General features: G+C 44.6%; 1 protein-coding gene across 1 annotated transcript in view; it reads right to left on the bottom strand.

Annotated features, from left to right (window-relative positions):
* The window catches only part of STK11 (serine/threonine kinase 11), a 46,406-nt gene that overhangs the window by 10,446 nt on the left and 23,031 nt on the right, over window positions 1-12,929 (bottom strand). Inside the window, exons 8-9 of the mRNA XM_069790608.1 lie at window positions 9,547-9,604; window positions 762-955 (exon numbers count right to left, since the gene is read on the bottom strand). Of these exons, the coding sequence (XP_069646709.1) occupies window positions 762-955; window positions 9,547-9,604 (252 nt within the window). The remainder of the gene's footprint in view (window positions 1-761; window positions 956-9,546; window positions 9,605-12,929) is intronic.

Genomic DNA, 12,929 nt, shown 5'->3' on the forward strand with positions numbered 1-12,929 from the left:
TGTCCTGTTGATGTAGGCAGTGAGAACACAGGCAGAAAGACAAAGAAACTGCTGCCTTGATCATGCAGTACCGCTGCTGCAATGACTGTAAAGCTGAGCAGTCTTTGTCTTTAGTCTTACCACAGACATGCCCTTCAGCCTTCTGCTCACAAGCTACATTGCTTACAGGTACAGAGAGGCCAAAGAAGGAAAGCTACTTGATTACCACCACTTTGTAAGAACTGCATGGTTAAAACCACACACGCCCCTGTACTTACTAGTTGGCTTACCTTAAAACAACAGGAAATCCCTAATAAAGAAAGAAGCAGTTCTGTAACCAGATAGTTACCAAGACTGGAGCAGAAAAAAGGTCTCAGTATAAGGCTACAAGCACGCTTCTTCCCCAGATGTGCCATCTACTCTGAACACTGAGTCATTTTAGGGCTCTGCTCCAAAATAACTCAGTCTAGCAAAACTGGCCAAAAGAATTAAATGTGCTAAACAACAGAGTCCACAAGGAGCAAGCTATTACTGGATGAAGGAAGGAAACTGGCATATGGGTAACACACAGGAAGGGGCATCCTGGTTGATCAAATAAAGGACCAAGGCATCCGGAGCATCATAGCTCACTCACTATGCGTCACTCACACCACTTAATAATCAATAATCTCCTCCACTGCTGAAAGGATTATTCAGACCTCGAGGCCTTTCCTAAAAAGCTTTAAACAGACAAAAAAAAAAGCCACTTCTGCCCTACCCAACCCAGCATCATTCTCTCCTACCTGGTACTGTGAAGTCCTGAGTGTAGATGATATCATCTTCAATGTCATACAAGTCATCATCTTCTTCCTCATTGTAGCCATGCAGATCTTCCAGATAAGGCACCGCCGTCATACTTCTCCACCTGTCCTTTGTTTCTGGGCTGGGAGGTATGGGCACCAGAGCCTCTGCCTGAGCATGTTTCTTACGAAACCAACTGCAAAGAGTCCAAGAGCAGAGTTTCATCAGTACAGCTTCGCTTTTCAGAAGGCATAGAGAAATCCCTGGCACTATGAGATGGCCCCATTCCATCCCAATATTCAAAGGTATGTGCAGTTTGTTTATGGAAAACTTCCTGGCCAGTTTTATGCCACTGCAGGTTTTTTAATGCGTCATAACAAAGAGAGGCAAGTGTCAAGAAAGGCAAGTCTGTCTTGCCGATCACACTGCAGGGACACCAACAGCCATGTATGCCACTCCACAAGATGCTCCATCCACTGGGTGCTTTGTCAGCTAAGGAGAAACTAACAGTCTGCCCAGCTGTTAGCATACTGAAGTCTGCTGCAAGACACACTGGAGTGCAAGACATCTACAGAAGGGCAGCTCAGGGTCTGGAAACAGAGTGCAGGAACATTTTCTCCATCACCAACTCAAGCCAAAACTACCTACATTAGCAGAGCTGCTAGAGCTCTTGAGTTGTATTGTCAAAGCAAGCAGCAAAGGAGAAACTTCTAGCCTAAAGTTGAGGCTAATCAAACACAAGAGAAAAGAAAGTTTGCAGAATGTTGGTCCAAGGGGAGTGGTATTTACTCGCAAGCTCCTTTAACAGGCAGTTTTCAACAAGACCACAGCAAAAATGCTTATACTCTATCTTTTTATCCCACCTCTGCCTCAAGGGACTTCTATTACCATTAGAAAAAGTAGACATAGTGCTACCACCTGCCCAGTAAAGGGTATCAGCTCTGAAAGCTGTTCTTAATCAGATCAAAAATCCAACAGGTTTGCATCACATCAGCATCTCAGAAGCCACATGGGTGGCCTCTTACATTTTTATCACACTTTCATAGTGTGGTTCCAACACCAGACTGTCTCTGGGACATCTATCACCACTGCATGTGGGCACCGAAAGTTTCCTAGAAGTACTGCTGGAGCCTCCGCACTCCTAGCGATCATCTCCTGAACGCAGGTGGGAACAGAAGTTCCTCCAGACCTAGGTACTTCTAACATGCATTTCCAGCCTCCACACACCTCCTGCTACTCCTTGTTCCCCCTGCAACATGTCCTGCAGCAAGGAGAATCAGCTGCCTGTGGCTAGCAAATGAAAAGGTCAGGCGATAGCCATCCATTGCTCCCTCCTGGATAAATGGTAGTGTTCTGCTACTTTTGAAGGTGGTGTGCCAAGCAGCTGGCTGTCCCTGCTAGCAGAAAGGCTGTCCTACAGAGGCACTTCATCAGGCTGTTACTTACACCATACCCTGGAGGGTCATTCTACACAAAGGGTCAGAAAGCATCAAAACCTCCCACATGTAGGACAATCTTGTGAACTGCAGCCTTCTTTCCTGATAAACTTTTGAATTGGCACTGATATCAACCCCCTATTTTTATGCTGTGGGCTGGATGTCTGTTAAGCCACTGGAACCTATTCTTCCTGGTCTTTGCACAGTAACAAAGGAAAGAAAAACCTCACCAGATCAACTGCACTCTTGTGCTCATCTTGCTAAATATTATGTAGATGCCACTTACCTGCACAAAGGGACATTCAGAGTCTTTCACAGCAGGAGGCAGCCTATAAAATCTAAGCTCCCCCCACACTTTGAAAGTTTACTTTAGGCTACAAAAGGGTGCTGCTTTAGGAAGCAACTTAAGGGCTCTCTGAAAACACACCTCTCAAAAACAGAGCAAGATCTAAAATTATGCCCTCATGACATACTTCTTGGCCTGGGGATTGCTGCCCTAAACAAGCCTCATGTGACATGAGTGCTTCCCCCTCCATAGTTTGCACAGGCATCCAGTAACTTCTGGCTAATAACCATTGAGGAGGGCCCAAAGCCAGTCACCAAAGAGCTCTTACAAACCTAAGCCATCTGTTTTTTATCACTCCAGTTCCAAATTCATTTTAGGAAGTGAGGGTTGGATGCACCTCCTGCACAGAACTGTAATTATAATTTTGTTCTAGTCTTACATTGCTTTGACAGTAGGCCTGGAAAAAAAAAGTGGCATTCTAGCAAAACTATCCAGCAAAAGCAAGGAGTTAGGAGATAAACAAATGAAAATGTAGCTATTGGGACAAATCAGCTAGGATTCAAAGGAGGAGTGAACCGTTATCCAGAAACCCTGCTTCACAATTAGCATCTTTGAACTGTTTTCTCTGTAGTGATTGAGTTTTAAAGTCAGTCTCCTGCTCTGGAGAAAAGTGACAGAGAACTAAATGCAGATCTAATTTGTCAAGTATGACCTCCGGTTCATGAAGTAGCATTACAAGAGTTAAGTAAAAGGTCATCCCAGCTACTGGACTAGCAGGACATGAGCAGGTCCAACACAACTAGATTTTGGCCAACAGTTTTAGCAAATCCTGTAGATGGCTTCCTTGGTGGTGGGCATGGCACACAGCACTCCTAATCTGATCATTTGATTTCCCTTCCTTGGGAGACTGCTTTCATCAAGAAAGTGACTGCCAAAATAGCAAATTCAGCCCAGGCTGATCCAGCCTGGCAGGATCATCTAGTACAGGAACAGAAGAGCCAACACAGCCACCAGCTATTTTTGCCAGGGGCACTGGAGCTAGAGGGATCCAAACTAAACACCAGGGACCTAAGGAGAATGGAATATACAGGGCAAATGAGATCAGAATGACTGCTAACAAAAGGAGTATTTTAAAGGGAGAAAGCCTAGAAGTCTATAGCAACTCGTGTTTTTATTTTGCTGTATTTCAGCTCTGTCTCTTTCTTTCCTTCTGTCCTACTTACCAGGAGAGTAAAAATAGGTTTTTATTAACAGCAGAAACCTGAATCACTGTACTCTAGTCATAATGATTCCATCCTCTGGGAGGTGATTTCAAATACTTGCATATGCAGATATGGTAATGAGGATATAGACTGAGGAGAGAAATTCATTGAAGTTCTAAGAAAAATCAAAGACCTCTTAGAAGGAGCCTCAAGCAATTCTGTATGGAGTAGCAGAGTATTTCCTGGCAAGCAATTTTCCAGCAGGGACAGATATTCTGCTTTCTGCACTGGTGCTAAATGTTATTAGTGAAGATGTGCTCTTCAGCTGAGGACCACTGGCTCCATCAAATGCCCTGATCTGGCTCAAGAAGCTACTGGCCACTGACTAAGCCAGAAAGCAGCTACTCTCCCACAGCACAACTCTCCCATCAGTCAGCGATGCAGATGAGATAAAGTCCCTCCTCACTCTGCCTTCACCACTGACCCTAAAACACAGGCTGGATTAGAGTACTGCTGACAGAGTGCCCTATTTCACCATTTATTCCCAGTTTCACTGATGTTTTCTGAGCCAACTACACTGGCACAAACATAGCCATTTACCTGGTGCTCACAGACTGCTGCTTTAACACTAAGGGAAAACAAAAGCTTTTGCAGATCTCAAAAGTGTCCCTTGTCCAGAAAATCCCCTGGGAGAGGCAGATTCCTCTCTTGTCTGCGAAATGTTTCTTGGCCAGTCCCAGCCCTTTGAAACAGAGTGGAGGGAGCAGTAGGAAGAGATTGTTTCTTTCTACTTTACAAGGTTGTTAAGCATGCCTGCAAAGCATGGAAACTCCAGACAGCAGCAGCAGAAGTATTAATTGTGATCCTGCCAGTTAAGAATTAGTGTCCAGACAGGTTTCTATAATCTACAGGGAGATAAGACAGCAAGGGCCAAGGACTGAATGAAAAAAGGAATCTGGGTTGACCAATGCTTGATAAGCCCATCTAATATGCAGCTCCCAAGCTCGAATTTTACATCAGAAGTCATCACTCTGCTCTTTTCAAGTTCTGGTATAAGCAAGGTTAAAATAGGAATCAGTAAGCACAGCTGCAGCTTCCAAATACTTACAGCTAATTCACTTCCCATTCTAGGTCACAAATATTTTAGTTTGCTTGTTTTGTATATGGGCAATTTTCTTTGAAACCAGATGCCAAGCTGCAGATCACCACCCTGCCAACAAGCATTGGTTATGAATGATTCTCCACCTCCCATGATACCATGTAAGGGCTTCAAGCTTACTGGAAGGTCACCGTCACCACGAGAAGCAACTAACAGCATTCCAGTTTAATTCAGTCCTGTTGCAGACAAACGTGGAAGGCACACAACAGTATGCCCTGGGGAAAGGCAACACAGGCTAGCAATAAATATATAGCAGCATCCCTGCAATCACTGCTCCAACTCCTGTAGTGTCAAGAGATGTCTAAGTTAAGTCAGGTTCATAAAAAAATAGAAATGCGTAAGAAAGAGAAGCAGTTTTCCTCTAGTTGATGCTAGGACCAAAGGTGATAGTTCAGACTCCTATGAGGAGAGGTGTTCTATGCAGATGGAGACTCACATTCATTTAACACCCCATACGCAGTTGCATTATGAAACTGATTTGCAGAACGTGGGTAGAAGAACCAAAGATTCCTTCCATGTGCCTGCCACAGGAAAGGAAGGCAGACCCAGGTACCTCGGCAAGAAAGGAGAGGAGGAGAGCTTTTGTGTGTGTGTCCCACCAAGGGCAGATTACTGCCTAACACCACAAAGAAGGGATGGTAAAAGCCCATGAGTATACATGCCGCAGCAGAGGTAAAGGGAAACCCCTCTCACTCCCTCAGATTCAGGCACCGAAGTCAAGGAGCATGCTCAGCACCTGCAAAGGAATCTACAGTGGCAACACACACAGATTTCCAATGGCTTTGGTACCCAGGGTTTGCACAGCATGGCACAGCATCCAACAGCTACCCTCCAAGCCTCTCAGGGAAGACTCTGGGGTGAGCAAAAGCACCTGGGAAGGTGGCACGGCAGCCTCCAGGAGGTCAGTGGAAGACACTAGGCCAGCAGGTTAATTTGCACCTCCACTAATAAAAGGTGGAAGTGCCTTCCCTTTCTTGCATAAACTCTTGCAATGGTATCTATGACTGAACAAATTAAGTGTGACACTTCTGGAGAAGGCAGGCAAGATGGTTGCCTTGGAAACAAGGGACAGAGGTAGAATTCTGCATCCACTTCATCACTTTAAGTGCTGCAGCAGGGTCAGTGAATTAGTTACAAAATGCAGTGTACAAGCATTAAGCCCTTCAGCAAAAGCACAGGGTAGAGAGGAGATGGTGACTAATCTATGGGGAGCAGGCTGCTAACTCCCTGGCTCTTGGCAGCTTTTCTTCACTGCCCCACACCCCCGCCCCATGAGTACAAAATATTCAGAGGTGAACTAAAAGTGTCAGTTTTCCATTGAACATCATCCTATCCAGATCCTTCTGGGAAGAGCAGGTTTCAAGGCTCTTTCATTGTTATTCAGGGGTGGGCTTCTGGCAGTTCATAAACTCTTAGATGACAGGCTGAGAGAGTTTTAATTCATTTCAATTTACAACTCATAGGTCTGCACTGCAGAGATTGACTAGGTTTGAAAAGCCTCTGAAAGCAAAGAAGAAAAGAATTTAACTTTTTCCTGCTGAATTAAAACGAAGTACAGAAACATGAGTTTGATACAAGAGTTTACCTATAGAAGTGAGGAGAGGAAGAAGGCAGCTGGCAGGTATAAAACTAAGCAGACTCTTCCTACAGCATTCTTCAGACAGGGCTGCCGCTACAGGGGGGAAAAGCATTTGGAGTAGCTGGCAAGAATAAAGGGAGGAATGGCAGAATTACCATTGCTGGGCAATAAACATGTGCCTGGCTGCCTTCTCTGCCTCCTGCAGCTCTATATGCTGCACGGAGCAACACTCAATACTTCTCAGTGTTTCCCCTGACCCACTGATTAAGCCTTTTATCCTTGATCCCACTACAAGAGCAAGAAACATCACTTTATGGAAGGTGAAATGCAAACTGTTTATCCAGTTCTGGGTGGATCCTGAGCACCCAGCTCCATGGCTGCAGGACACCTGCTCTGTGATGTTTCCCTTGGGATCACCCTTCCCCACAGGACAGAGGAACATGGCCCCTTCCCATCGCACTGACACGAGCCTGGTCTAGCAGTGTTTGGCTCCAATGCAAAAAAACACTGCCCAGGACATGGGGGCTATTCCTCTTGATTTTCAGTGCACTTTGATAATCTCAGCTGTCCATATGAGCAAGTCACCAGTAACATCAGCTCAAAGACATAAAAGGAGACTTCCAGCAGCACAGAAAGGCACTGGGTAATTCTGGTTTGAGCCAGTATCCATCTCAGCAGGGCAGCCCGGGTAAGTCGCTTAATGTTTCTATAGTCTAGTTCCTGTGCCTTAACACATGCTTTTGTGGGAGGAGTGTAGAGAAACCCAAAATCATTAATGACTATTACTCCCCCACACACTAGAAATCCAAGGATTCTAGAAATCAAGTCTTTTCTTACTAAAATGCTTTCCAAAAAAACCCTTCGACAATATCTGAATGGCTACCTGCTGTCCTTCCGATTGCTTTGTTCAATATTAAAATAAAATCAGGGTCAGGTTAAGCATAAGGACTAAGCTTCTCTTCTATTTAAAGAAAAGCCAAGAGAACCAAACACTGGATTCTTTAGCACAATGCTACTCTACAAAAAGGAGATGGACAGACACATCCAAAGCCCAAGGCTGCAAGCTCTGCTGTGCTTGATGTAATTATTAGGATGCCACAGCAGGAGGAAGGAGGCAATTACTAATAGGGGAGAAAAGCCTGTTAAGAAGCACTGGCTAAGCTCACAGAAAACTAATAAGAGACTAAGCCTTGGAAACACTCCTGTGTTTGCAGGTAGAGTCTTTCTTCCAGCACTCTCAGTGCTATGAGATGAAAAGCCTCACCACCAGCAGCTGTGCCCAATTAGAGGGCAGGCTATGCCTATAGTGCATGGGAGATTTGCGACTGCCCTCCATGCCAGAAGCATGCTCTAGTTTCTCCTGCTTTCTAACTACAGGCAGGGTCTCTAGAGAAACCTCTTTGCTTCCAGCTGGGCAAAGCTGACACAAAAACTCACTGCCACATGGGAGAAGTATAAAATCAAGTATATAGAGTTGGATAACTAGCTCAAATACCTAGCAGATAGTGACACATGAGAACCAACTACACTGCCCCAAAGCTTAGGGGCAGTTCACTGCAGCCTTTGGACCCACAACACTGATAGCAGAGAAAGTCCTTTCAGTGCTTTTCTCAACACCTACTAATGTACTCTTTACAGCGCTTACTGACCAAGCATCGGTTTGACTGTGTGGCAAGCTGATCACCACCCTAGAACTAGCTGCCTTGAAGCGCTCTAGTCCTCAGTGGTAGAGGGGAGGACAGTCAGTAACAGCAGGAGCTATTGTTTTGAAGACCAGCTCTATATGGTGCTTTAAATGCCACGCAGCATTTAACAGGCCAGCCCCAAGCAGTCTCTTTTACGGCCCAGTATTATTGGGAGGCATGTGCATGGGGAAAGGCAGTCCTGAAAAGCAAATGCCTGCTCCTATCATCTCCCAGACCCAGTGAAAGAACCAATGCACAGTGCTTGGCTACTATTAAAAGCGCCAGCCTGACTGCTTAATTAATATCAGGCAGCTACATAAGACCTGCCTCCCCAACCTCTTTGATCTTCATCAGGGGTAGGTCGCAGTTGCTCCTCTGCAGAACACCAGTGCAGTTCAAGCCTGTCAGGTTTTGTTCTGTGGCTCCTGCAGATGCCTTCCATGCCATAACATCTACCAGGGATCATCATCTGACAGCACATGGCTACCATTGCTGGTTTTTTTCCAGAGAAAAAAAGAAAATAGCACTCTTCCTGCCTGCAGGCAGCACAAAGCAGGCCCATCACCTTCCAGGATCAGAGCTTTGTTTTTACAAGGTTCCCAAAAGCTTTCTGGGCAAGCTTGTAGGCAGGACCTCTGCTGAGCAGCTGTGGTCCAGCAGGCAGCTCTGCGTGTCCTCAGAAGCACTTCCTATTCAAATAGGAGATAAGCTAATGCAGCCTCCACGACGAAGCATCCTTATGATGCTTTTTGTTCTTGTACTTTTATCCGCCCAGGAAATCTCTGCTCAGAGGCAGCATGTTCAAACAGACCCTTTAAAAAAAAAAAAAAACAAAACCAAAAAACCAAACCCAAAAAAACCCCCTCAGAGATAACGGGGCCTTTCCCCCCCTCAGACAATAGCAAGGATAAAGGGGGAGGATATGGATGAGGGAGGAATATGACATTAAAGAGAAAGAAAAAAATTTCCTATTGTCCTGGAACACTTCTCCACATACTGATTCCATATGGAGCAAATACCAAGGGATATTTCTGTCACCAGACTGTCCAGAAAACCAGAACTAACACACATTACTAAACAGTCCTAGTTCAATAACCCAGCCTTCAGGAACCCCTGTTCTTCTGCTCCATTAGTACTAGCTGACCTCTGAAAAAAATTATCCAGAACCCTTAATTCTCAAGAACCAGTCATGCTAGAAACATATTTTCAACATATTCATTATTTACTGGTTAGCAATTCAAATGCTTTAACCGGATGCTCTAGTAGGAGGAAAAAAGCCAAGTAGAGGTTGCCAGAGCTCCAGCAGAGCTGGAGGAAGGATATCTAGTGACTTCCATGTGTCTGCTGTCAAAAGGAAAAATGAGTTGAGAGCAATAGCACAGGTACATTAGCATAAGAAGCAGAAAGAGAATGACTAATAGGAAGAAGCTGAACACTCACTTGTGCTGCCTTATCTGCTGTATTGAAAATCTCTTGGCTGGGTCGTATTCAAGCATCCCTGAAAAGAAGGAAAAAAAGTCCAGGTGTGATCACAGATGCTCTCAGCCAAGTTGAAGACAGGAAGCATAAAGCTCTACCCTTCCCTCCCACCTCCCTCCCCCAACAGTGACTGGTGTGTCCAGTCCTCCTGGCAGCTTAGGGAGCCTTTACTTCCAGGAAGAATCTGCTGCATTGGTCACAGGAAGCTCAGCACAAAATCCCAACTCCATTGCTGACTACCTGATCAAGTCTGCTCCTCAGTTTCCCCACCTGCAAAGTGGATATGACCTTTCCCTCCTTCACACTGCAGGGACAGAGGCTTGTACAGCCCTGGATCATATGTCCAAGCATGTCTCCAGGCAAAGAGCATCAAGACTTTGCATTTCACAGATAATGCTATTGAACTTTCTCCATGGAAGAGTCAAAGCCTTAGGCATAGCATATATGCAGTTATTCAGCATCCCTGAAAGTCTAGTCTAGTGAAATTCTATTCTGGAAGTACATCTGGGGAGAACCGACAAAAAAAATAATCCTACTGTCCATCCTTTTGCCCTAGCCAGGAGTTTGATTTCTGGCATCATCTGCTAAGATAGCTGGGGTGGGGGTGAGAAGAGGGGTGGGAGAGGAAGAATAGCTTATCTGTATTCTCTCTAGGAAAGAGGGAGGTGGATACCTTAAACAGACTCATGAGATGCCCACTCTGCTCCACTGTCTTCAAAAAGCTTCACAACTTAACAGAAGGGAAGTAGCAAATTTTGCCATATTCTTCAGAAACTAGCCAATGGGACCTAACAAGTCTCAAACAGCAGCATCCAAGGTATTATCCAATGAAGGTTCCGAGAATATATTAATCTAACGAATGTTAACAAAGTCTCGCTGCTGTACATTACAAGGAGTTTTGCTTTTACTGGATGATACCCCCTTGTTGCTCTTGAAGCACTAGCACTGTTGAGTCTTGCACAGGTAGCACGAAGAGTAAGGTTTTGGAAAGAGGTAAGAGAACAGGAGGATCCCATCTCCAGCAACCCGAAGAAAAGAAAGGCTAGGAAGCAGAACAGACTGTCAAGCAGGAGTTAAGAAAGTCAGGACAAGGAGCAAACAGTGCAGAGTGCTGGGGAGAGCCAGTACAAGGACAGTGAAAACACAAGGATGGGAGATACATTTGGATGGACACTTAGGAAGGGAGGGCTGGAAAGAGACATTGGAGTTCAAGTAAGAAGTTGCAAGTGCCTTGCAGATGAGTTTCTGCAATACTGTTGAACAAAGGTAATAGAAGAGATAAATCACCAACAGCACTGTGTGATAACAAAAGCTCATCCAGAACATCTTCCTTGTCAGTTCAGTTTGTATCACATACTAACAGTAATGAATATGGGCAAAAAAAGGTATAGTTTGGAAGGACTAAAGTTATTTTCCCCCCAGAAAGCAAAATACAGTTTGCCATGGCAATTTGTAAAGGTTTATCAGTTCTGATGACAGCACTAATAGCTTTAAGGCAGATGGGGTCACTACTGATGCACATTACATCACTGTGAAGTAGGTTAAAGAATCACAGGAAGACCTCTCCAGGTTTGAGAGGGTCAAGTGCATCACAGGCATCTGGCCTCATGAACTGAAGGCACTAGAGTCTTCAGAGCACTTTAGACAGAGCACACCGGAAATTTATACCTGCCTTGCCGAAACCATACAAACCACCATACATATACTAGAGGTACATGGCTGAGCTCGACTGGAGCTACAGCAAGAGCTCCCTGCTCAAGAGCTCTAAACCTCGATAGTAGTTCCTCATCTCTGGTATCTTCTCCCCCAAATAGGCTAAAGTCCTATAAACAAGCAACCAGCAGCCCAGGCTGCAGCTACAGACCAAAACCATATGTGGCAGCAGGTGATTAATGCCAGCGACAGTGCCAAAAGCTGAACAGCTCAGCTGCTAGGTCTGCTACCGCGGAACACCACTGAAAGCATATTTTGAGATGGTCTCACAGTAAGGGTGAGAGAAGGGAAGATATGGTTGAACCATCTTCAGCAGAAAAGGGATTTGATCCCAAATCTTGCTGTCCTGCAAAGTGCTGCAACACCTGTAATACAACATTTAGGTGCTTTTGCAGGGCTAATTCCAAATTGTTTCCTCACCTTAGCTGTTGTTAATGAACTGGTGCTGGAGAAGGCCCTCCTTTTTTCACTGAGTACTATGCAACAAACTCCCTTACAGTTAAAAAAAGATAATTATCAGTTTAACACTGAACATAGCCTTTATCAGGGACTTTCTCCACAACAAGGGTCCTTGCAATGTGCATTTCTCCTTTCTTCTGTACTCCAGCACACGTCCCTAGCAGTCCCTGCAGCCTTCTCAGAACCACAGAACAGCTGAGGTTGGAAGGGACCTCTGGAGATCACCTAGTGCAAACCTCTTGCTCAAAGCAGGGTCAGCTTGCCCAGGACTATGTCCAGCTGGGTTCTGAACATCTGAGGGTGGAAACTCTACAACCCCCTATGCAACCTGTTCCAGTGCTCACCCAGCCTTGCAGTAAAGGAGTTCTCACATTCAGATGGAATTTCTCCTCACCTTACAAGAAAAGAAATAATAATTGGAAAACAAGATGGGAAGGTGGTTCAGAGAAAAAAAATCCCCCACCTAATTAAATAACCTATTAATAAGATTATTAGACAGTAGTTTCACAGCTGAGCTGCCCCGATGTGTTGGCTTTTTTTTTTTTTTAAAAACAAAATAGGACTGCAAAGAGATCTTACATGAAGTCTAGGGGTCACCAAAGCATGTATTGGCTAGGTTATCTTATTAAAGCAATCAGAAACAGGTAAGTCAGGACTCCACCCCATCCCCCCCCAATTTATTTATTTAAAGACCACATTTCAAGGCATTTTTGGAATCCAGCTTGTTATTATCAAGTTCGGGATAAACTTCTGCACATCCAAGCAGATACAACTAGAAACACTTCATAGAAATCTGAAGTACAGTGGGACTGTTCCAAGGTTCTTGCACTTTCAGTTTAGGATTAATTTCACTAGGGTGCTGCAGAAGAGGAGTTGGAGCACCCTCATAAGCAGCTCACTTTGACCAAAGGGAAAAAATAAATGTGCAGCAATTCAAATACTGTTTAAGGAATGACAGGGCTAACAAAGAAATTTAAGGCATTTACCAGATTAAACTGGTACAAGCAGAGGATAAAATTCTAAAGTAAATTATTAGAAGAGGCCTAACAGGACCAGTTACAAATAGCTATGGTGCAGAGAGCTGCATTGTTCTCAAGCAATTAAAAAGGCATAAGGAAGATAATTGACCAAAAAGAGTATTTACTTTAATGAAAAAGGACTGTATTTTGGGC

Source organism: Haliaeetus albicilla, chromosome 8, assembly GCF_947461875.1.
Source record: "Haliaeetus albicilla chromosome 8, bHalAlb1.1, whole genome shotgun sequence".
Taxonomy (NCBI): Eukaryota; Metazoa; Chordata; class Aves; order Accipitriformes; family Accipitridae; genus Haliaeetus; species Haliaeetus albicilla.